The 24,338-nt window shown below is 38.9% G+C and overlaps 1 protein-coding gene across 5 annotated transcripts in view; it reads right to left on the reverse strand.

Annotated features, from left to right (window-relative positions):
* PTPRM (protein tyrosine phosphatase receptor type M) overlaps nucleotides 1–24,338 on the reverse strand; it is a 476,211-nt gene that overhangs the window by 302,722 nt on the left and 149,151 nt on the right. For all 5 annotated transcript variants that reach the window (XM_050708960.1, XM_035564162.2, XM_035564160.2 and 2 more), the window contains exons 3-5: nucleotides 19,433–19,698; nucleotides 7,018–7,096; nucleotides 3,846–3,961 (exon numbers count right to left, since the gene is read on the reverse strand). In XM_050708960.1, the coding sequence (XP_050564917.1) occupies nucleotides 3,846–3,961; nucleotides 7,018–7,096; nucleotides 19,433–19,698 (461 nt within the window). The remainder of the gene's footprint in view (nucleotides 1–3,845; nucleotides 3,962–7,017; nucleotides 7,097–19,432; nucleotides 19,699–24,338) is intronic.

Below are 24,338 nucleotides of genomic sequence, written 5' to 3' on the forward strand. Positions count from 1 at the left end.
TTTGGTATATTTAAATATTCAATACATGCAAGTTTAAACTTCATACACCTGCAGAGAAGAAAATCTGTGTACTTGTGTATCTTTGGTTTGCAGTGGAAGATACCTACCTGTTTTTAAGTAAGCCCCCAATTTTCTAAACTTTATTTTTCTTTGTAAACTGCTGTTTAAATTCTTGGCTGAAAGTTGGTGCTGGAAAGCAAAATGTTTGTTCTTTCAATATGCAAGGCTGAACCAGAAGAAGGTTACTTTCAAAAAAGAATTCTACCCTTTTTTCTCCCATAGTACTTTTTTTTTTTTTCTGCCATTTTACTAAATACTGGCTCTAACACACGTTTTTCAGAAGACAATGCCTCAGCTGTTTTCACTTGACCATTAACTGGTCTGTGTTCCACATGTTCATTTCTTTCCAAATTCTAACTTTGGCTCCCACCTACAAACACATCTTTTTTTCTTTTCTGAATTGTATTTACTTTGCTTGGGACTCCCAACGCGTTTAGTGCCTACTCCTTTATCTTATTGTTAGTGTCAACTTCTGGAATTTGTAGTTTCAAAGAGAAATTCGTTCAATTAAAAAAAAAAAAAAAGTTACAGCAATTGCTACATTCCTTATAGTGGGAGCAAAACAGCACAGAGATGACATTTTTGCTCAATCATTCAATAGAATAGAAAGAGTCATCCCATACTGATAATAACCTGTGAGTTGTGTAACCCGTCACCACTTCAATTGCAAAACCTTCTACAATACTCCAGACTTCAATGTTCTACAGGGAATAAAAGTGGGATAGGCTTGAAAATAATAATAAATACATATATATATATATATATATATATATATATAAAAAAGGTGTGAGGAGTGAATAAAACATGACCTATGGATTTCACTTAGGACTGTTTCAGGGCCTTGGCATTATTAAGCTAAGAAAGTCTATGCCATTAGAAGCAATTACTCAGCAAAGACAAGAAGACTAAAATAACCTACCAAGTTACAATTATTTATTTCTTTTAAGGAATTTATATCCCTAACAGTCCAGCACAGTGTAAAAAGTAACGTATTTGCTTGCCAGAAAAACCTGTACTACTACACTTGACGTCTACTGCTGCATACAAGCTGGGGGCTACTGTACAAAAGAAATAGAAGTACAAGAGGGAAATCCTGCCAGCACTGGAAGCAATCAGAAATGTTATTGAATGCAGTGGTTCTGTGATTTCACAGGCAATTTACCTGTACTTCAGACTAACAATGTGAATCTGGAAAAAAATGACAGGTATTGAAAATAATTTGGGAGCAAATTATCTCATGATATTTTGGAAGTGCCATGTCCAAACACATTAGAAATATGGACATGACTTATGTGGCAGAAATGCTGAAAGGCCCCTGACAAAAATGGGGGTTCCTTTTGTCACCACACAATTGTATTTATTTACTTATTTATTACAGTTTTCCCTTAAGGGTTTAAAAATATAAGGAAACCATTCAACAAAGAAAAGGCTTTATATTACCAGCAAAGTCGGCATATCAGAGAGATTGCACAACCTGTTTGTAGTACCACTAAAACCTGAATTACCTGAGTGCTAGCATAAATGTTTCTACAGAACAGTGCTCGTTTTATTCTGCCTCTAGTGTACATAAGAACCTCCTTTATTAAGATGTTCTTTAACTGAATATTGATTCTACCATTATCAGCGACCAAAGGATCTTTAATGTCTATTTAACCAGTCATACGACATAGAAGATACCATGTTTTCTGATAGCTGTTACAGATAGCTGCATTGTACTCGTGGTCCTGTGGCAGTGGCATGAGATGTTACAAGCAGGCATACATAAAGTTCATCAGTATCACACCATGAAAGCAGATGCTCTCATTGACTGCGGGAGAACTCCAGCTCTGGGGATCTTTTACCCTGTAGTGACCTAGTATGCTAGCACACAGCTATTGGGAAGTGTATTTCTTAGCCCTGATTTGCAGTATCCCACACATGGAGCTGTCTGACCACTCTTAAAGCAGACATCTGTGGAAACTGGCAAATGAGTACAAAAACAAATCCAAGCAATCCAGGAGATCCTGTCAACTTTTAAACTGTTCTTATACAAGAGCACACCTGGAAGCCGCACACTCTTGGACTGATTACCAGAGGGAACTGCAGTTATATGGGCAGGCTAAAAAAACATTGGACACATAGGAAGATGAAATTCCTCAGAAAATAGTTGGCAGCAGTCTGTCACCACTTATTTATCCTTCACATGGAGAAAAAAATCTGCTTGTAATCATGTATAAGCGAAGAATCACTTAACTAATTTCAGCAAAGATATTCTGGCATCAGTATTGCTGAAATTACACTGCCACGAAACCTATAGAAAAACCTATAGAACTGAATCAGGATTTCCCTATTATGAATTCTAATTTCAATTTGACAAAAGAGCATTACGCTAAAGTTCAAAGGCTCTAGAAAGGTTATCACTGACAATATAACAACCTATTATTTTCCCCATACGTGCTAAATTCTTTTCATGACTGGAAAGTCATGCTTTCACAAAATCTCAGTGGCTTAGGGAAGACAGGAGTCTAATTCTCCCATTTCAACAGTATAATACTGTCTTTAAATGGCTGGAGAGTTAGAGAAATGTCAGCCTTGTATCAGCACAGGTTGAAAATGCCCATACAAAGCCAATAAAAACAAAGGAGACATCTATTGCATTTTGATCAGGCTCCTTCTGTGTAGACTTAACAGTTCATCATTCATATACAGATAAATACATGTTTTTGCTTTTCAGGTGGTTTTACTTATTTGCATGCTAGGTTTCCTGTAACTACCCGCATGTAGTTTTCAATATATAGAGAGAAATATAACTACCCAGCTTTTTAACCTGTCTCACATATTTGAATTATTTCCAAAATGCTTGATGAAATTGTGTACCAAGTGCAAGGTGAAAGGCAAGCTATACTAAAAGCCTGAAATTGTTTAAATTACAAAAACAAAAATAGAGAATTTCATCTCGCAGTCCCACCTGTTACTATTGCTTCCATTTCTCCTATCCCTCCCTCTTCACGTATCCCAGATCCATCTGACTGATCTCCACAGGCAGGCTTTTATTTCCTTCTCAGAGACAACATCTCAGTTCTAGCATGTTTTTCACGTATGGAAGGTAGAGGGATCTGGAGGTTGGTATATCCCTGACGCTAAATCTAAATACAGACTACTGCTTGCAGTGGAGACCAGACAACTCTGGCATGATAGCAGGAAGACAGCAGTAGAATTTGCATCCCGTTACTAAAAGAGATCAAGGAAGATTCATCTTTTTGATGCAAGGTTACACATACAGACAAGGAGTTGTGAGACAGCCTTTAAATGAAGATCTGACACCTTTTTAGAAGCTACATTAATGAATAAGTAAAAGTTATGGGCTCAATGACATTCTTTGGCTCTGTAAAGCAGAAAGTCAGATTTGACTGCCATACTGGTCTTCTCCAAACTTGAAAAGGAAGAATACAATTTTAGCTGAAAATACCAGGTTAAAAAGAGGTAGAGGCGAGCTAAGGATATTATTACATGTGATATTGCAGTTAGCCTCAGAACATTAGGAGAAAGCGATGTGGTCTTCCTTGTGGAGTTAGCATTTATTCATGTTCTCCATAGATCATGAATAAAAACCAATCATGAAAACAAAACCAATATCATTTTCTACTACAGAACACCTACAGCAGTTCACAGCAGTTCAAAGGCACTCTAAAATATAGTATTGATCAAACAGACAGCTCTACCATTTTTCATGTTTTACAGTCCTTCCAGAGTGGAGAACTCCCCTCCCTCCCAGACCTCAGTGTATTAGGAAAGAAATAAATTACCTGTAACCAAAGTCTGTCACTTGAACTGAATTTCCCATTGGCAGTACACTGAAAAGTAGCAAATTGTCCTGCATTGACTTCCACACTCTGAAGACGCAAGAAATGTGGAGTTTTTGCTGTCGGAAGAAGAAAAGGTATTGAATTTATGCAACATGGAAATACTGGCTATGATTAATACATGGAATGTATTTAATGGCCCGACTTTAAAAGATTCAAATCACTGACTAGACATTATATTTTAGATTGTTTTAATTTTGTTATTTTATTGTTTTATACCTGGGAAAGAGCAGAACAGAAGGGTGCTATTTAATTGTTCCTGCTGTGTGAATTACCTTAGCTCAGCATCCCTTTTGCAATAACAACCTGTATTAATACAGATGATATTGAAAACTAATTGATGTTTTGAACCAAAATCTATTAGACACTTACATTACTGACTAGACAAAACAGTAAGAAGTTGAATGATGTTGTCAGGGAAACAGGTATTTCTTTTTAACCAGGTAGTATCTACAGAGGAGATGCTTTAGAATTGTAGCATACCAAACAGCTAAAATGCCAACATAACACTTCTCATCAACCACAGCTTTATTCTTTAAATTCAATTATTTTCAACAACACTGCAGAAAGCCAAAATACAATGCATTCTCCATCCCAGTGCTTACTTTTCATTTAGAAAGAGAAAACACTCCCAGTAAAAATGAAAGCAATACAGCTGCAAATAACCTAACAAATGAAACCGATATTCAAACAAGAACCATGTCTACTGAAGGAGGAAAGACAGCATGTGTATTTTTGTTTTACTGGAAAGAGTCAACAACATGACACAGAAAAGATAGAAATTTGACACAGAAACTCACCCTTGAAAAGGCATTATTGCCCAGCCATTCAAATCCTACTGCAGACAAGGAGAATTTTTGCACTGTCTATACTAGCAGATAAGCTAGGCACGGAACATTGCTTTCAGTCATGGAAATGTTAGTACTAGCAATAAACTAAGAAACCAAACACACGCTTTCTAGCAGAGCATTGCAACTGTTTAAAGTGTTCATGACATTTTCTTAGAAGAGCTTATCACTGGGACAAATTACAGTTTTTTAGGAGTATATAAACAACCAGCTACCAGAATTCCAGAAAACACATTATTTAATACCCAGCATAAGGCAGTATAAGAAGCAGGAGATGGAACAAAATCGCCCAAGTTAATATTTAACTAAAGGAGGAAATGTTTTCATAACAACTGCTCTTTTAGCAAATTTATTAGACACAATGCTTTTCTTTTCTTTATGCACTTCCCAATGGAATTAGGACAGACAGACTTTAGGCCAAAGTCATCCTCTTCTTTGCCTACCAGACTATTACAGTCTGACTATCCAGTAAAATTCTCCATCAAGTTCCCTATTTCTCAGTCATTTTTTCTATTTCTTTTTCTTTCCCATCTGCTTTTACCCTACTTATTTTTAACTCAGTCCTCCTGAACTCTGGAAGTATGCCTTTCTGAATTACGTGGTATGGTGTAAGTAGAAAGGGTCTTTAGTTTTTTTAAAAAAAGCAAACACACATTGATGTAAAACCTCCAACCAACCAATCACCACAACACATGCTTTTTGTGTCTACATGCAGGCTTGCTTACTACTTGGTCTTTGCCCATGCTACCCTGACAACTCCCTAGTATGTATTTTTCCCATTGCAATTTTTGTTTAAAAAGTTAATCATTCCAAAAAGTATTCTTCTGGCAATATACAGGAAGAATAGTCATTACAAGTCTTGCAAGGTTTTATCTACAAGATAGTTCAATTCCAATTCTTACACTTTTTTCAATTTTCTTGCAGAAAATGTAACTAGTTTGATGTCTTAATGGTTGGGAAAGATCTTGGAGGTCTTTTCCAACCTAAGTGATTCTATGATTTTAGGAAAGAACTGTTTCTTAAAGCTTCTGTATTGCATCATTGTCGAATTAGAACTCTACAAACTATGGGGTATAACTCGGTTTCCCCATCAGTAAGAGCTACTTGCAGGTTTACAGAACAAATGCACAGATCAAACTTCTCAAAATCTGCATAAGAAAAATTATTAGGCTGATAAAGTGATGCTTTAGACTTACCCTAGCCAAACCAAATATATAAATTCAAACTGCAAAAGCACAAATACTGCCTAACAACACGAGAGCCTGCTGTGTTTATTAGAACTAAGTGATTCAGAAATAACAGCTGCTGAGTCTGCATAACCGTCTCCATGTTTCGAGAAATGTCTGTGTCTTCTTGCCACTAACACTAAAACAATTTTTATAAGGTGCTCTAATATTAACTGGTAAATCACTTTTTATTTTAAATTGCAGCTCTTATAAATCGCAAAGAATGCATACAGGTACAACATATCATAAAAGGAGGGTGAACGATTACACAGAATTTGGTGCCTTTTTCCCCACTTGGTTGTTTGGCAGTAAGACTACAACCTACAACTTAATGTATGACCTAAGTAAGTCTTGTTTAACCGATAGCAATTATATGAAATAATTCTTTCTGTAAGTAGTCTGTTAAAAGATACCTGTATTATTATTATATTAAAGCTTTAATTCACAAGGTTTTATTTTTATATCAGTTTTAAAAGAACTTAGGATAGTTAAGTGTTACACATCCTTAATAAGGGGAAAATGAAACATATTTGAAAAATAAGGAATGCAAAAAATGCAGAAATTTAGCTATTATCCTGAAGTATACCTGGAAATGTATCCTAAATCTTTAGTAAAGCCACAGCCATGAGCCATCTGAGTTTTCTTCCTTTTACGCTTTGGAAAAGTAGTCACATACATTCAATTCAGCTCTTGCATTGTCCATCCCCCTCATTAATGCCTCAGCTTATGGCTATTGAATTTTTGATGCTGACAGAAAGCTGTTCTACAAATCTTCATGATTCTTGTTCTGAAGGAGTCGTTAGATGACCCAGGTAGGGTCTGGGGTTCATGCCTAGTGTTCTACGCAAGTTGTATATAGGGTATGTTTTCTAAGCTGGTGCGGTGTTCAAATGCTAGCAACGTTATGTACATACTCAGCTTATTTTTATAGTAGTGACGTTGTTTTCTGACAATTTCAGTATCATTTGCTGAACATTTATTGAAGCACAGTAGCACATTCGGTTTAGAAGGATGACTTTAAAATAGTATGTAGGTACTTACTACAAGGATGTCCTAAAACTTTCACTTCATCAATAGCCACATATCCAGGGTGACCTGAAGTTACCACTTCAAAAACAACCTGAGAAGTGAGAAGAGAATTTCAGTTAGCAGTTTTGTAAAAGAGGAAATATAAAAATACTTTGTTATGGAAAAATACACCAACTCTTTCAACATGTTGAGAACTCCTTGAAAAAGAAGCACAATCAGAAAAGCTTCAAAATGTGTTGTTGTTATTAAAAAGGGCCAGAATAATAAATCACGTTTTTGTGTTTATTCTGTTTTTGGAGATTTACCAGTGTGGTCATATATAGCTCACAAGAGAAATAACTACGCTCTCTTCCCCCTTATATTTGGTTTGCTAAAATAGTTACCTAAAAATCATCTTAAGTATTAAAATTCATATTTTATTTTTAATTCTTTCACTTGTGGAACACAGTCCTATTTTTATTTAATAAATGACAATTCTGCAGTATACAGAGCTTTATACAGTATCAGACATCAGCATACCTATTTTCATGAATGTATCTTCCACGCTCTTAATCTTCCACCAAATGCAGTGAATTAAGTTAAGCAGATCCATATGCCACAGTTTGTTTAATGGCTATAAATAGGTCACAAAATAAATGGACTGTTCTTGTCATTTGAATTAAGCACACTCAAAAGTAAACCTCTCCAAACTTTGGCAGCCTTAGCTTTAACAGCCCAAGAATGTTTATGTGGAATAGAAGAAAACGTGCCAGTAACATTTGCAGGTACATTTCCAAAGCAATGGACAAGAAATTCATGCTCAAATCCAGGTTGTGATTTATTATCCTTTTTTAAAAATACTTTCCTTTTGCTTGGAAAGTTAACCCTAATTTCCTCTTGTAACTAGTCTTATGAAGCACACTGAGGACGGTAAAGTTTCAAAACTACTTTTCACGTATATATTACATTTGACCTTGGAATAAATGTAGAAGGACACTGTGAACCATAATCTTTACTGCGCTTATTTCAGCAGAAGGTGATACATAATGCAAGCAAGGACAACATACAGCCCCATAATATTATATCATGGTTTCCTGCTGCTAAATAAACACTGGTAGAACCCTGATCCTGATTTTAAAACAAACCTTGAGGTGAGCTAATTCTTTTATGACCTCTTGCCTCTGCTTTCTCCAGTCTTTCTTGTTGCCTCATCAGTGGACACCAGTCCTCCTCTTTTCTCCCAAATATCACAAGATTCTTCCTAAACTCTGTCTGTCTGTCTGTTTCTCTTTCCTAAACTCATCCACCACACAGTTTTTGCAGAAACAAGTTCTGCACGACAGATTGCTCAGTCACAAACCCCTGCCTGTGGCCTTCTAAATGCTTGAAGGCACTCTGATGGCACTTAAAAGTTGGTAACTGCCAATCCAGAGGAACAGAGTGGACAGGCTATGTACTTGGCTCCTTGCATGCAGTAGAGTACCCATAGCAAGACCATTCAAAATTTCAACGTATCTCTTTCCTACAGAGAACACTTTTCTGGTGGAACCAGTCTGAGGAACTACCTCATAAAGCAGAAGTAAGAGAACATACTTCTTGAAGAATAACTTCAATTTAAAGACCTGGAAGAGCCTATGAAATGATAGTCATTATTACCCTCATCTTAGCAGGCTTGAAATAAAAATACAGAAAGACTGGTAACTTGCACAAAGTAACCTCGAGTTTCAATGACAGCACAAGACTGAAGAAAATGGTTATGCTGGTGCCTTTGGAGGAAGGAGGAGAATGCTCCATTTCTTGAGGAGCTACCAAGACTACTCAAAACAGAATAGGTCTGAAAGACTCTAGGGCATGAAAATTACTGCATAGTGCTGGGAAACTGCAGTTACTTCCAGGGATGTTACAACACAGCAGTGAAGAACAGGAAGTAGACAGCCAGGTCTCAGAAATCGTGGAAAAGTTCCAGGGGAAATATGCTGCCACTAAGAACGTCACTGAGCACACTCAATCCAAGGTGGGTGGCAAAGACCAGCCTACAAAAACCCAGAGGGCTTGGGACAGCTGTGTAAAAATCTTTTTGTTTCTCTCCTACATTCTCTGGTTGCTTTGAGTTTCCTCTGTGAAGAAGAAGAAAAAAAAAAAAGAAGAAAGGAAGAAGGGAGAAGGAGAAGAAGGAGAAGGAGGAGGAGAAAGAGGAAAAGAAAAAGTATAAGTAGAAGAAGAACAAGAAGAAAAAACTAAGCTAACTGCCTAATTTTTACTGAAATAGAACATTTGTTTGTTTGTTTGTGTTTTGTTTTGTCTCTTTTGGGAAATTCACTACAAGGAGATCTTCACAAAGCCACCGGAAAAGTCTGCTTGAACTATAATCCTATCACTGCAGAGGACAGGAGTTTTTTTCAGGCTCTTCGTTTTCAGATATGCTAAATTGTACAAAAGTACAGGAGGTATTTGCACATGCACACCTTTGAAGCAGTCAGCCAAATCATAAGCTTTCTGCTAAAAATATTACTGTCAGATAATGGGGATTTAATAAATTTTTTACAAAGCTAATTAAAAGGGCCTTTTACTAAGAATTATCTGGCTTCCAACAAAACCAAATACCTAAGTAGAAGATCTCAAAATAATTTCTGCAATTCATAACTGGGGAGCTTAGCTACAGGTTCTCTGATAAGTTTTAAGTACTTCATTATTGCAATATAATCACAGAAAAAGCTTGTAGATCCTGAACACAAACCAGTTCCTTTGGTTCACTGGCAGAAGAAACAACCTCAAAATAAGTACGTCTTATGACTTAATACTTATGACAACATTGAATGACTCAATGAGTGATCTAAAATATTCTGCTTTATCTCTAGACGACATACCAAAAATGTCATTACCACAAATAAACCAGGCAATGTATGAAGGAACTACCAACAGGACATGGTATTAAATTACAATTATTGTCACAAAAGAGGGCAAGTTCCAAAGAAAAGTAATATAGGTTGAAATATTCTCAGTGTAATCAGGCTTCCGTTACAAGCAATATCCAAGCTGATACCAATCTACCTGACCATAAGTTTGGGTCTTTTCTGACAGAAGACATGCTTTTTTTTAGCAAATGGAAAGAGACACTACAGCCAGCAGTGACATACCATAGCCAAAAAGACATCACTAACATGCCTTTTTCTTCATGTATTCAAGAATGCGACACATACCACAAGTAATATAATTTCCCATCTGTTCACAGGCTGTAAAATACTATCACCTGCTGTATCCAAATCCACTATTCTGTTTTATTTAAATTAATAAATTAAGATTATGGCCTAAAAAATCTGCTTACATGAGCATGTTCCCCTTTTACAGTGAAAAAAGTAATATGATGCTACAGATGGCATGGTTCTGAAAACCCCAGTGAGGGTCCTGCATGCTGTAGGGGAGTGCTCAGGACTGGACCTAGAAGCACTCCGGCCGTCAGGACTATTCACAAATCCAGATCAGTTTTGCTAATAATTTCCCTAGAAATAAAACCCAGCAACTTACTTCATGTCCAGATTTCTCTAATATATCATATTTTAAAAGTCACTTGTTTAGCAAAATTTTGCCTGTTTACCCCAGACACCAAACTCTGCATTTCCTCCCAGCTTCTGCAACACCTGTGGACAATATTGCAGACTGGTCAAAATAAAGGCGACATCCCAGCAGGCTGGGCAGCCCTTTGATTCTTCAGCCTTATTATTCCGTCATCTTATCAGGCAGGAAACAACTGGTTAAAACACCGAATCCGTCTGTTCAGGAAAAACCTGGGCCGAGTGCTGGCCTGGGAGCTGTTTTACACTCAGGCCTGCCTCCCGGGCCTGCCAAACAGGAAGCAGGGACACGGCCTAACATGGCGCGTCCCTGCTCCACTGAAGGGCAAAATTAGCTTCTCGCTCCTGCCGCTTCCCCCTTCTATGTATGAACAAAGGAAAGGGGCTGCTCACCAACGTGAACGCTTGCTCCTGAAAATGTGCGACTCGCGATAACTTGCCCACTCCCCAGAACAATAGGAATAAATAGTTTTTGTTAGCACACAACATCGCTTCATAAATTCCTGCCTTTGTTGTTGCAAAATCGCAATGCTTTTAGTCAAAAGGTGGATTGTACCTAATATAAACACTCCCTACTTCACAGGACTTAAAATAGTGCTTTGTGAAAACAAGAAAAAGGACTGTTGGGAAAGCTCCATAACGTCAGGCTCCTTTTCTGCTCCCCGGGAACCGGGCCGAGACGTGCTTGCTGCCTTCTCCTCGCTGCCTGCTCTGCTTTACCCCCACAGTGTGCTTTTGCTTGGTTATACTGGACACCAGAGATTACAAAGGTGCTGGGAAGTGGCGATGTCTTGCGGCCCTGAGGGTTGAGCAACTTCTCTCTCCCCTTTTGGACCTGTCCTAGGACTGCCCCTTTCGTTACTGGGGCTACGGCTGCCTCTTCAAAGCCACCTCACTGGAGGTTTCTGACCTGGTCCTTCACAGACCATGCACAAACCTCTCAGAGCTTATTTACTTGGGCTCTCAGCAGCATTGCCACACCTACAACGTGGTTAGGCCTCACTGGTTAGGAATTTATTGTATGCCATTTGTGCCCCCATCTATCACTCCTACACAACTACCATTCAGCACTCAAAAGAGCACTTCAGCATATTAAACAACATTTAGGTGGTTGCTGCCAACCTGAGACTCCACAGAAACCTCTTAAAGGGTGAACAGCACTAAAAACTGAGCTTGTAATATTCAGGCTTATTACATCTCGCTCTTCTTGTTTGTTTTTAAATCAGTTGTGGTTGAACATTTCTCTGCTGAAGGCACTGAAGTTTTCTTGGTTTAGGAACCAGGGATGGGAAAAAATACCAGGTCCTTGTTTATATGACAAAAAAGCACGTCTGCTTACTCTTGTACCTTTTTACATTGCTTTGTTTTTTTAAATTTAGATATGTGGTCTGCCCTGATGCATCTTTCTCAAAATACCTACTCCTAAATCACACAACTCAGTGAAGAAGAGCTATTTAAGATTTGTGACCAGTAGTGGTTCAAAAGGCAATATGCATTTCAAAGTTTCTTTTGAGTTCAAAGCACAGTTCAAGGACCGTAGGCGTGCAGTTTAATGCAGCGCATGCAACACATGAGAACGTGAGCGTGACCTTCACTGCGCAAGAAGCTTCATTCTTTGTCCTAGCTGGTGACTGAAGTACGTTGCATGAACAGAACTCCAAGTACAGCCTGTATAAAGCAGGGTCTGAAAGAAATGAAAGTTTAAGTCCAGATTTGAAAGGCAGGTCGGATCTACTGCTTCTTATTCCCTAAACTCCTAATTTACAGGGGAAAGTGTCAGACTGGTAAAGGGTAAATCTCATCTTAGTGTGAAGTGATATCATATAACTTCTTTGTGTCCTTACTGAAAAAGAATTCAGGAATTACTACCTGGCACTTATTTCATTTTCTAATTTCAGCTTCAGAGGAAATTATGTTTAAAGAAGGTGTAGTAGCATATAGAGTAGCATACTCCACTGGAAATTATTTTTAATCATTTCAGTTCCAATTCTGGATTTTAAAACTGCAGTGTTTGTTGTTTTATTTAATCAAGATTTGTTTCAGCTCAGTGCTGCCATAGCTGACTCCCAGCAAATTACAAAACAAGTAATTCAAAATATAGAAAGTGATAGGGGGATAGTGGGTAACTTGCTATGGTGCTGTGCCACATAGCCTGCTTGCAGGGTTAGGAGCTGGAAACACAAGTCTCTCACCAAACTCAACTCTGCAGTGGCATTTCACATATTATAAAGATATAAAACTGTAAATGCTTGAAAAATGTAAAATACATTTCAAACACTACAAATTGCAAATTGGTCTGAGAATCATTAAGTAACCAGAAAGGGGGAAAAAAAAAAAAGGAAAGAGAGAGAGAGAGAGGAGAAAAACAACTCTGAAATCAACATTTTTCTTCTCCCACTATAGGATTCAAACAAGGAAAAAAATCAAAACATTAAAGGGAACAAAACCAAAAATCTCCCACCCTCTCCTCATTAGAGGAGTAACCTTTTCAGCACTAACTTTTATCAAAACCCATCAATTTTAGGGCCTTTCAACTTACTGAGACTGGACCCCAAGAACCTGAAAACAATCTCACTACTTACAGACATCTACATAGCATTTAATCCTCTTTTTCTGTGTACATCTTAATTCTGTTCCAGTATGGAGGAGGTTGACAGAGAAGCCTTACTTTGTTTGCAGGCCACCTAAAATGGCATGATGAACTCCTTCCCTAACACAAAAAGAAGACTAGCTCCTCTAGAAAAATCTTAGCTACTTTGAAACAAATAGCTCAGAGACCAGGAGCCACAGCAGAAAAGAACAAGCTGTGCTGATTATCTTTGACCCTCAAAAGGTGCTTGGCAGCTTGAACCTGTGTTACTGCAACTATACTGTAATCAGGAGCTGGACTGCAGTGTAGACATACCCTAAAGTTAAAGGCAGATAAATGTTAAGCAGTAGCACTTAGAAGACCATTAATTAAGGAATTAATGTATCTTAATCAGCAGAATACTTCACAATTTAAGTTTAAATATGCAGTAATTAGACTACAATTAGTGTTGTTACATGCAGGTTATCACTGTGATTTATATACATAGTACAGCTTTCATATGGGGTGAAACCTACACAAATAATTACATAGTAAAAAGAAAAGTGTACACTAAGAGAAATTAATGTCTTTGTTCAGAGACTGTACTTCTAAAGAGTCAATTCTAAATGGAAACCCAACGTGAAAGGTATTAGCAAACTTGGATAACTGGTGTTACAATAATAAAACACTACTAATTATTAAATCTTTTGAAAGCTTTGCATATATGTGTTAATAATATGTGGTTTAAACAAATAAATCTTTAGAAGTTGGATTAAAATTCACTCCACACTCCACAATCTAATTTCTATTCAGCTACCATTAGTGGGAGTTATTTTGCCTATGTTCTTCATGAATCAACAGCAAAATAGACTAACACCATTGTGTTTTTAAGCATCCTGGGTTGCATAAATATTACAACTCTGGAATGTTACCATACAATTTGTCTCTAGTACATTTTGGTTTCATTTGCAGCTAGACACCTTGTAGGTGTCCTATTAATGGACTGGAACTATAGAGTATTCACAAATATGCAGATGCCTATGTGAATATGCAATTTAAAACACAGCAAAGCAAATCAGACAACTACAGTGTTTTCTCTCTTCATCTGCTAAAGCAGAGCCTTTTCCTGAATACTACTTCTAGGAAACTACCAGCCTTCATACATGAAAAGTTAAAAAGGCTGCTATCTTTCCTTAAACAATCTTCTCAGCAGACTGTTCTTAGTTTTGTGCAATAAGGTCAGCCAGCTGCAGATAATCCCTGGGAGAAAGTTTTGTAGCTTTTGGATTTTATGTAAAAAACACATGGTTTTGTGACAAAAGAGCTCAGAATTTTGGAATCAAAAGCTTAAGAGCTTAGGAAACAGAACCAGTGCTAGACACATATCAGATGGCCCCTTTGCTTCCTCCCACCACACATTAAGCGATCTGAGCTCCCACCTGACTTGGACATGTTCTCACAATGCTCACATATATCCTTTCTCCTCCTCCTGCTCTTCTCCCAGGTGATGCAGCTAACTTCTCACCTTCCCCCAAAACAGACTCCATGATGAAGAAAGAGCATGGAAACAGATAAAAGGAGTTCAGAAGAGCAAGTGCCAGATTCTGCACCTGGGATGGGGCAACCCTGGCTGTATGTACAGACTGAGGGACAAAATGTTGGAGAGTGGCCCCACAGAAAGGGATCTGGGGGTTCTGGTTGACAGCAAGCTGAATACAAGCCAGCAGTGTGCCCTGGCAGCCAGGAGGGCCAACCATGTCCTGGGGTGCATCAGGCACAGCACTGCTAGCCGGTCGAGGGAAGGGATTGTCCTGCTCTGCTCTGCGCTGGTGCAGCCTCACCTCGAGTGCTGTGTGCAGTTTTGGGTGACACAATGTAAGAAGGACATAAAACTGTTAGAGAGTGTCCAAAGGAGGGCTACAAAGATGGTGAAGGGTCGGTCTGGAGGGCAAGATGTATGAGGAGCAGCTGAGGTCCCTTGGTTTGTTCAGCCCAGAGCAGAGCAGGCTGAGGGGAGGCCTCATGGCGGCCTGCAGCTCCCTCACGAGGGGAGCGGAGGGGCAGGCGCTGAGCTCTGCTCTCTGGGGACAGCGACAGGACCCGAGGGAACGGCATGGGGCTGGGACAGGGGAGGGTCAGGCTGGGTGTTAGGGAAAGGGTCTGCACCCAGAGGGTGGTCGGGCACTGGGACAGGCTCCCCAGGGCAGCGGTCACAGCACCGAGCTGCTGGAGTTCAAGAAGTGTTTGGACAACGCTCTCAGACACAGGGTCTGTTTTTTGGGCTGTCCTGTGTGGAGCCAGGAGTTGGACTCAATGGTCCTTGTGGGTCCCTTCCAGCTCGGGATATTCTGTGATTATATGATTCTATGAGAAACAATGAGAAATTGCAAGTGTCACCAGGTGAGTGAGGAAATTGCATTAAGAGATTTCTGAGAGAACAGAAGCAACCAAAATAGAGGTGACTGACCATAAGCTACGAAATTGAGAGCTTCCTCAAGAATAAATTATCTTATCTACATCAAAACCAGTGAAGCTATACTATTTTATACTAATTCCTTGGGCCTCCACAGATATTGCTATAGCATAAGACATTTTGGCACATCAGCTAAATTGCAGTATGTTAGTAGGTATAATTTCAGACCGTATGCAGCAAATGCAAAGAAAATGACTTACTATATTCCTCAGCGAACAAAGTACAGATTGTGTCAAAATATCTATATTTTCAGAAGCTAAGAAAGTACATGGAGTCCATTACTGACAGACTCAGGTGTCTATTACGTATCAGCTAATACATGGTAATTTCTCAAACTGCAGTACCTGATCCAAGCATATAAGGGTTCACCTATGAATAAGGGTGAACATACAGAGTTCAGCTCTCAAGGGGGGAATTGGATTAGTAAGGTTATCTTTCTATTTCAATGTTCAAATATCCATATTCCTCAGATATCAGTTAGATGTATCATGTTGTTAGAAATCTGACACAGATTATTATTATTATTACCAACAACAGATTTAAAACTCTTTGGGCTTGCTGTATTTTTTATCAAAATTTTAATTTAGCTTAAAATTTACTAGTGAAAGTATAGGCTTCTTCTCTTAAAATTCCCTTGTCCACATTATCATTTTGGTTCAGAGCTTTAGCGAGACTTTGAAACACATTCTTTATTTTCACTGACTGTTCACAGAGCAGTTTGGCTGCATCCAAACCGGACTCTTTTCAGAAGAAATTACATTGGAATTTCCTCTACTAACTCAGTACAAACCCAGGTGGGGACATTATAGAATAACAGAATCATACGTTGGAATCATCATTTAGATTGGAAAAGATCTCTAAGACCATCTAGTCCAACTTTAGCACTGCCAAGTCCACCATTAAACCATGTCACTAAGCTCTATGTCTAACATGTTTTTTGAAGACCTCCAGGGATGGTGACTCAATTACTTCCCTGGGCAGGCTGTTCCAATACTTCACAACCCTTTCAGTGAAAAATTTTCCTAATATCCAACTTAAACCTCCCCGGCGCAACTTCAGGCCATTTCCTCTTGTCTTATCACTTGATGCTTGTGAGAAGAGCCTGTACCCCACGTTTCTGTAGCCTCCCTTCAAGGTAACTATAGGAACAATAAGGAACAATAAGGTCTCCCCTAAGCCTCCTTTTCTCCAGACTAAACAACCCCAGCTACCTCATCCGCTCCTCATAAGACTCATTCTCTAGACCCTTCACCAGCTTCGTAGCCCTTCTTTGGACATGCTCCAGCACCTCAATGTCCTTCTTGTAGTGAGGGGCCCAAAACTGAACACAGCACTCGAGGTTCAGCCTCACCAGAGCAGAATACAGAGGGACAATCGCTTCCCTGGTCCTGCTGGCCACGCTATTTCTGATACAAGCCAGGATGCTGTTGGCCTTCTTGGCCACCTAGGCACACTGCTGGCTTATTCAACGAGCTATCAACCAATACCCCCAGGTCCCTTTCCACCAGGCAGCTTTCTAGCCACTCTTCCCCCAGTCTGTAGCATTGCACGGGGTTGTTGTGACCCAACTAAAGCACCCAGTACTCATGATCCAGACCAAGGCATAAACGACACAGTCGCATGTTCACTCAGCACCTGCAAAATATACACGCACCGTCTAACTCTCCTGAACCACACAGAAAGCTCACAAATCCCCCCAGGAGATGCCATGTTACCAAGCACCCAGTTATATCCCATGTCAGCCACGAAATTGTCTGTGCGATGCTCTGCTCTTCTCCTATTGTCCACCGAGGCTAACAACACAGACCACTCCTCATTTCATTCAAGACAGAAAGGCTCTTTGACACCACTGGAGGACATTCTCAACACTGGCATCAGAATCATAATATAGGGCCCACAACCTTGCTGAAAGGTGCCCTTTCAGCTTGTGAGAGGTAAAGTTGTGGCTAAACCAAGCTTGGACTCTGTGGTCGGGATATGGCCTCATGCTCCAGAGAGGCAAGTAGTACACAGTTTCTCCCACAACGCTGAGGAGAACCTGAGCTTTGTTCTTCTGGAAAAGGTGCCAGTATCCCTCCATCGAGTCTACGTCCAGTTACAGAAGATCAACACCATGAGTCCTTCCAGTGAAGTTTGCTGAACTGTCCATTAACTTACCCTGGATCCCCTTCAAGAACTCCTTGATAAACTGTAGTGATTCCTAGACACCTTGGGCAGAAAGCCACACTGGGTGTGAACACGTACCCTGTCAGTACTCCCTACACAACCCAGGAACACACTAATAGAGGCAAGAAGAAATGACAATTCCCAGATCTCTGTCACTGCTACAGTGCGCCTGCCCAGTTTGAAGCTGGTTAGCCAGCAACCAGTATGAATCATGGATTGTAAGGACAGTGAGCAGTCACACTCTTAAACAAAGGAATGTGGGACTTTGTTCAGGGATCCTGAATTTTTACACAAGAATGACAAAGTTGTGGTGCAATCCGACAGGAGATCAACTCAACAGCATGCTTTTTTGGGTCTTTTTTGCACCCACTGCCAGGTGTCCCATGTTCCAAGGACACGATGGTCAATTGTGGGTGAAGCAGTCACAGGGGAAAGGATTCCAGAAAGTAATTCAGCTTGTGTGTTGTTTTATTCCTTTGAGGAAAAAAAGGGTTCAAAAGAAAGAGCTTCAGTTCCCTTGAGATATATTCAACAAATCAGCTGCTGCAGACAGAGGAGAAAGTCCACTATTACCCCACAGAGTATCTTCCAGTGGACACTGCCAAACTCATTCTGAAAATATGGATGGGGCAGCAAACACCTGGTCACTCATGCCACATGGGATCAGAAGTGGGACTCTACCACATGTGATACTGGTGGTCAGGGCATCGATGTAGGAATTAAGATGCTGTCACCCTCTGCATAACACACACACAAAAAGCACCGTGGAAGGACAACATTGCACTTCCTAGGGAGGTCTGCAGCTAAAGAACCCCTATCTTTGAGATAGCCTTCCTCCAGAAAGCTTCAAAGCATAGGTATAGTGACAAATTTTAGCCCATGGGACCAAACTAAATCCAAACCAAGCTTTCCACACTGCAAGTGAAGATGACAGGAGCCTGAACAACAACTTAGGTCTGCTCCTATTACAGCAAATCACTTGTTCACGTAGACAAAGACTGTATTTTCATGGGAAGGAGAAAAATTGTTGAACTACTGTACAACAGTAAATAACTCTATAATCTTTAAACTTTCCTACAGAGAAGCAGCACTCTAAGGAACTGGCAAGTGAAATTCTCACTAAATCTTTAGGACGTAATCAGAAGCACATTCCTATGATAGTAACTGTTCTATTTACGATTAGTATTGAACAGAACAAATGGATATTGCATTCAAACTGAAGGCTCAAACTGAGGATTCAAAGGACTCTGCTGATTCTAAAGCAACAAGTATTGCTCATCCAAATCAAACTTGAAGACTCTACTGCAGTAAAATCTATCGACATTCAATTCCAGCATCCCTATGAACTGAAAGAATGAGTGAATTTATTGGAGAGAAACCAAGGTGATTGACTGGAATCAATGGCAAAATTTCTGAATTGTTTCAATCTGATTATTTCATCTGCGTTTGAAGTGTGTGTGTGCATACATCTCATACACTTCTGTAAATATATGTAAACATATAAACACAGCCATATTCATGTAAAAACATTTAGCATCATCTGCAAAAATGTAATTAAGATAAAGATCAACAAAACACACTGAAACATATTTTGATTTAAAGTCAAAATGGTAATTAAGAGCAGGTGCCTACTACGAGGAACAAAAATTCATAAAAAATAAAGCATACCTGATAAAAATGGGGCCAGAAAGTGCTAATTGCCAGTTCTGCTCTGTTCCAAGTGCCAGCAGTAGATGTGTTCCAGACTGGGTTACCAATAGGACCATCATTAACTTTCACATATACATTCAAAATGCCAGGGCTAGATCCACTCTTGCTTGCAACATAATAGTGGAAATCAATACAATGTGTGTCATTTTCTTTTAGATGGGGCAGCAGGAGGTGAGCTTTCTGTCCTGCAAATCTCCCAGATGTATTCACCAACATGAAAGAACCTGCAAAACAAAGTCACTGTTTCAGTTTCTTCATTATTTTAATTTCTTCTTCCTATTACAACAATTCACTATTAAAGCATCGTTAAACAAATGACCATTTTGCCTTGCTTCTGCTAATATAATAGTAATTTGTATTTAATCTCAAATTACTTTTGCAAATCTCAAGATAATTTTCCAAAGCCAGTAAATATTAGAATCCTTATTTTACATATGGAAAAAGAAAGAAAAATAAAACAACAAACCCCCCTGCAGTGATCTTCACTGCACTGAATCTACAGATGTTAGGAGAAAATCAATTGCAGGTGGCAACTATCTGAGCATTTCCCCATGCTGAGTCCCAGTGAAATCGGGGACAATTCTATGTGCATAGATGCTGGGATGCAGTAGCTAATAGAGATGTGGCCTAAAATGTTCTTAGCCACACTCCAGCTTACCACCAGCTACTTCCTTTAAAAATGAAGCGTGGACACTTAATTATAATTATCCCATGGTCTCAAGAGCTGAGAAAAGAAGGAAGAACAGAAAATACCCAGCAAATTGTTAAGTTGTATAAAAAAAAAAAAAGGTGGGAGGGAGGGGGGGTGGGGCTGGAGGGAATATTGCAGTAGGATCCTAACTTCAAAACCAACGAGAAATGTAAAGGTATAAACAAAGGTATACATAAAGTAACACTTGAACAACCCTCACAAGAGCATCCAGTCAACTTATGCTCTACTTTTTAGTGCCTATTAATGCATTTCATTGAAGTGTACCTTCAAAATAATCAACTTACAGAACAGATGTGCAATTTAAAATCTGAATGACTACACAGTCATTTCATTAGAATAATTAGAAAATCACAAAGTGATTTTCAAGACATTCATATCACTGTGATGAAAAAACCCAAAGCCAAAGGAAAGAATTCTACTAATACATACACTGAGATACCATAGAAGGAAATAAAATTAAACATAATGTCTACTTTCAAACGAGGGCTTCTCAATGCAACACAATGAAACATAGAAATAAAAAGGTATGTTAAACCCTGCATTTTTCATAAAAGTCCAAAGAAAATGGATATGTTATAGGTGCATGCTAAAAATCCATAACTCCATGCTTTTATAAAAATACAAGCACACACATTTCTCAAGCAGTTACTAGAAAACAACTTTTTTTCTTTTTCAATTTGATGTGCAATGATACCCTGGAATTTGAATAGGATGCAAACTCTTAAGTCATTTCTGGAAATGGAATGTAAGTATCGAGAACTTCCATCCAGACTGCACCTTTATCTTAAGTAGGTTTAATTATTCAATAATACAGTTTTGCAGCTACTCTAAATTATTTATCAAGTATAACTTCTCATTAATTTTCAATCCAGACAAAATAATTGAGTTTCTAAAGTTGACAAAAACTTAAATGAAATGTGATACAAAGGAATCTGAATGTTTTACTACCTAAAAGACAAAATAACATACTGGGACAATTCCTTATGCATTAGTAATGTAAGCCAAAGTCACTGAACATGCTTCTCCAATTAAAATCTCATACTACATTTAAAATTAATTTCAATTTTTCGGGTTCCTAATACTGGCTTTTCATACACCCCTAAGTTGTTTTGTTTTGTTTTGTTTTGTTTTAATTTTCAATTTAGCAGAAAGAAAGAAAGGAATATTCTTCAAGTGCTTTTCTATGCAAGGATTGGTTTCCACAGGCATCTGATTACAGTGTCCTTGAATCGACAGCGCGTACGTCTATAGCATGTTATTCCTTGCTGTGTTTCAGTAGTCTAAAATGCAGGAGGGCCCCAATCAGGAGAAAAAAAGAGACCCCACCCCCACCCCCCAAGCACTGCAGATGCAGCAGCCAGGAGGTGGTATCCTTGCTCCTGACCTAGTGGCACGAGGACAGTGAGGAATGCTATTTATTATTTTCTGCTGGCTTTACACACATGCTCTCCCTGTTTCAGCCTGTCACAAGAGCACACCATTTTCATGCAGCATGCTCTATGTGTTTTTGACTTCTAACACAAACATCTTCAAATGTTTCAGTCCAGGAAGCATGAAATTAACTGCCGCAAAGACACAACAAGAAGACTCCTCTATCCTCAGTTTCGTGTGTACAGAGAAGACTAACCAAGTTAGCAGTACTCAGTCTTTCCACTCCTTTCTTTAGTAGGATGGTTCCTAAGTTGTGCATGGTCTTGGGATGATCGAAGTATAAAATCTCCCTGTGCTGGTATTTTAGATCCTGTTGCTCAATAATCAACTAGGATGCTGAAGGGTGAAGAATGAATAGGCAGCCAGCTAGAACAAGAATTATTCCTGTTATATTACCAGTAACACATTTCTCCATCTTCATAACACAACAAAAGGTTTAAAATAAAGCCCACAAAAGTATATCTGGGTATAAAGAGAAAGCAAATAAATTTTACGTTTAGCCACGTGGATCTTTGCTTTAAGCACGCAGGAAATAAACCAATATTCCTTCCGTCATTTAGGACGTACCCTGCTGTTCAATTAGTTCATTTCAACTTAAAATGCAAAACCTTTGAAATAGTTATCATTTGCTATCAAGACAACAGTTACAGTGTTTGTGAGTTCATTAAAAACTATCTGGCCAGCTTTTTCTATCTTAACACTAAGAATGCTGTGGAGAAAAGTACATCTGTTCTTAGCCACCTCGAAATTTCAAACAAGCATCTACCTGATAACCCAACCAATTTTATACCTGCTTGAGAGAAGTATCTTGTTAAGAACTATTTAACTTCTATCATCCTGAATAATGCAGTATGGAGTGCACAGCTGAACCATGTGACAAATTATCAGGAGCTTAAGAGAAGGAATATTTTGAATATATCTGTAACTCCCTTGTTGAAAGTGAAAAAGTACAAAAGAATGTCACCGTAAACAGTACAAATCTTACTTTCCCCTTTGTAAGAACACAGAATCTTTTAAGAGAACTAAATTAAGCTGCAGTGTATCTTTCAGATATGCTGTTTTAATTTTTCTGCTAGGAAGTATCTGGCAAGCTCTTCCTACTTCATGAGGCAAGGAGTAGGAGACAGTGACGTACATGCATCCTTTTAATTGTTTAACTGAACTACGGGCTGAATCTCAGGAAATGAGACACACAAAAGTGCCCCTAAACTCCACCAGGCAGCTCTTTTGGGACAGTTTAATCCCAGTCGCAAAGGTCTCACCAACCAACACTTCCAGAAGCTGAAGTTTCTTTTGTTCCAGTACATCTGCAACAGCACGTTCACCCACATTCAGTCATCTGGGGTATTCAGTCATCTAGCACGAGTTGATTAAGTAAACTGTAATAAGCGTGCTGTTTCAAACACAGCAACTTCTATTCTAAGCCTAAACAAAGCCTCTAGACAGCACTTAAGGTAATGTTGCCGATGAAACCAGGCATGTTAGAAGATGAATACAGGAACACCTGAGTGTAAGAAAGATCCTGGCTTCAGAACAAAGAGCAACAGAAGAGACTTCTTGTATCAGGTGTGGGGCATGGCATGTGTGAACCAGAAAGAAACCCCCAAATGCCTGTACTTTAAGCTACCTGAAATCAGCCCACTTAATGCACAGCCATCTCAAGCTAGCGAAGGAAGAAAAACTTTGAAATTGCATGCTTTGCTCGAAGTACAAGAATGTGCTGGCTGCCTAGGATAGCCAGCACAGCTCTTGTGAAGATAAATGCTTAGGTCTCCTTCTCCAGAAGGCCAGCTGGTTGTGAAGCATGGGCACAAGAAGCCCCAGGTACACCCAACCCGCAGCTCATGGGCAAATCTAAACGTCAGAGGAAAGCTACCGATGTTCTGGGGGTCTGACTAAAGTTAATCCAAAAGAAAACAAGGGTAATAAATGTCATGGAAGCCCCCAGTTGGCTCCTTAACCCTTTATTAGCCCTTACCCTTGAAAGGCAGCCATCTCACTAAGGAATTCTATCTATTTTGTTTGGCAGTACCCATCTTTCCCTTCATGGGAACTCTGATAAAGATCAAATTTCAGAGGTAAAAATACCATGAAATAATCAGGTGTAAGTGCAAGCAAATTCTGTAAAATCAAGGCAAAAATCTTGATGCGCAATGCATTAGAATTTAGACCTTAGTTTCTACACCTACTTTTAACTATGGATCTCTCCACAAGAAAGAAAAACAAACTAATATGCATTAAAAAGAAAAGGCATAATCATTGGACAGAAACTATTACATGCATTTTACTTGAAACCATACAGCGTCTGCAAAGGAAAGAAAAAAGTGAATTGAATCCATTAAAATCTTTCTTACAATATTTTTTTTTCAGATCAACTTGTCTTCAATGTTAAGTCATGTAGAAATTTTCTCTTACAACTTTTACTGTTGTCATCTGTTAAACTGATTGCTAAAATAATACTATACCAGATGGGTATATAAATCTAAAACATGTGGATAAACTCCATATGCAAATACCTAAACACCTAATTTTGACTGAAAAAAAAAAATAAAGGAGTTCTCAGCCTTGAAAGGAAAAAAACTCATGACATACTTTCTTTGCTAGAGGGCATTAGCAGAGAGTAGATTGGTTCTCCAGCATTGTTTATTCCACGTTTGGGCACCTGACAAACACACTGCAAAAAATAAACTCAAGTATTCACTGGTGTATCAACTAGGTAAC

The sequence above is a fragment of the Cygnus atratus genome, chromosome 2, assembly GCF_013377495.2.
Source record: "Cygnus atratus isolate AKBS03 ecotype Queensland, Australia chromosome 2, CAtr_DNAZoo_HiC_assembly, whole genome shotgun sequence".
Classification (NCBI taxonomy): domain Eukaryota; kingdom Metazoa; phylum Chordata; class Aves; order Anseriformes; family Anatidae; genus Cygnus; species Cygnus atratus.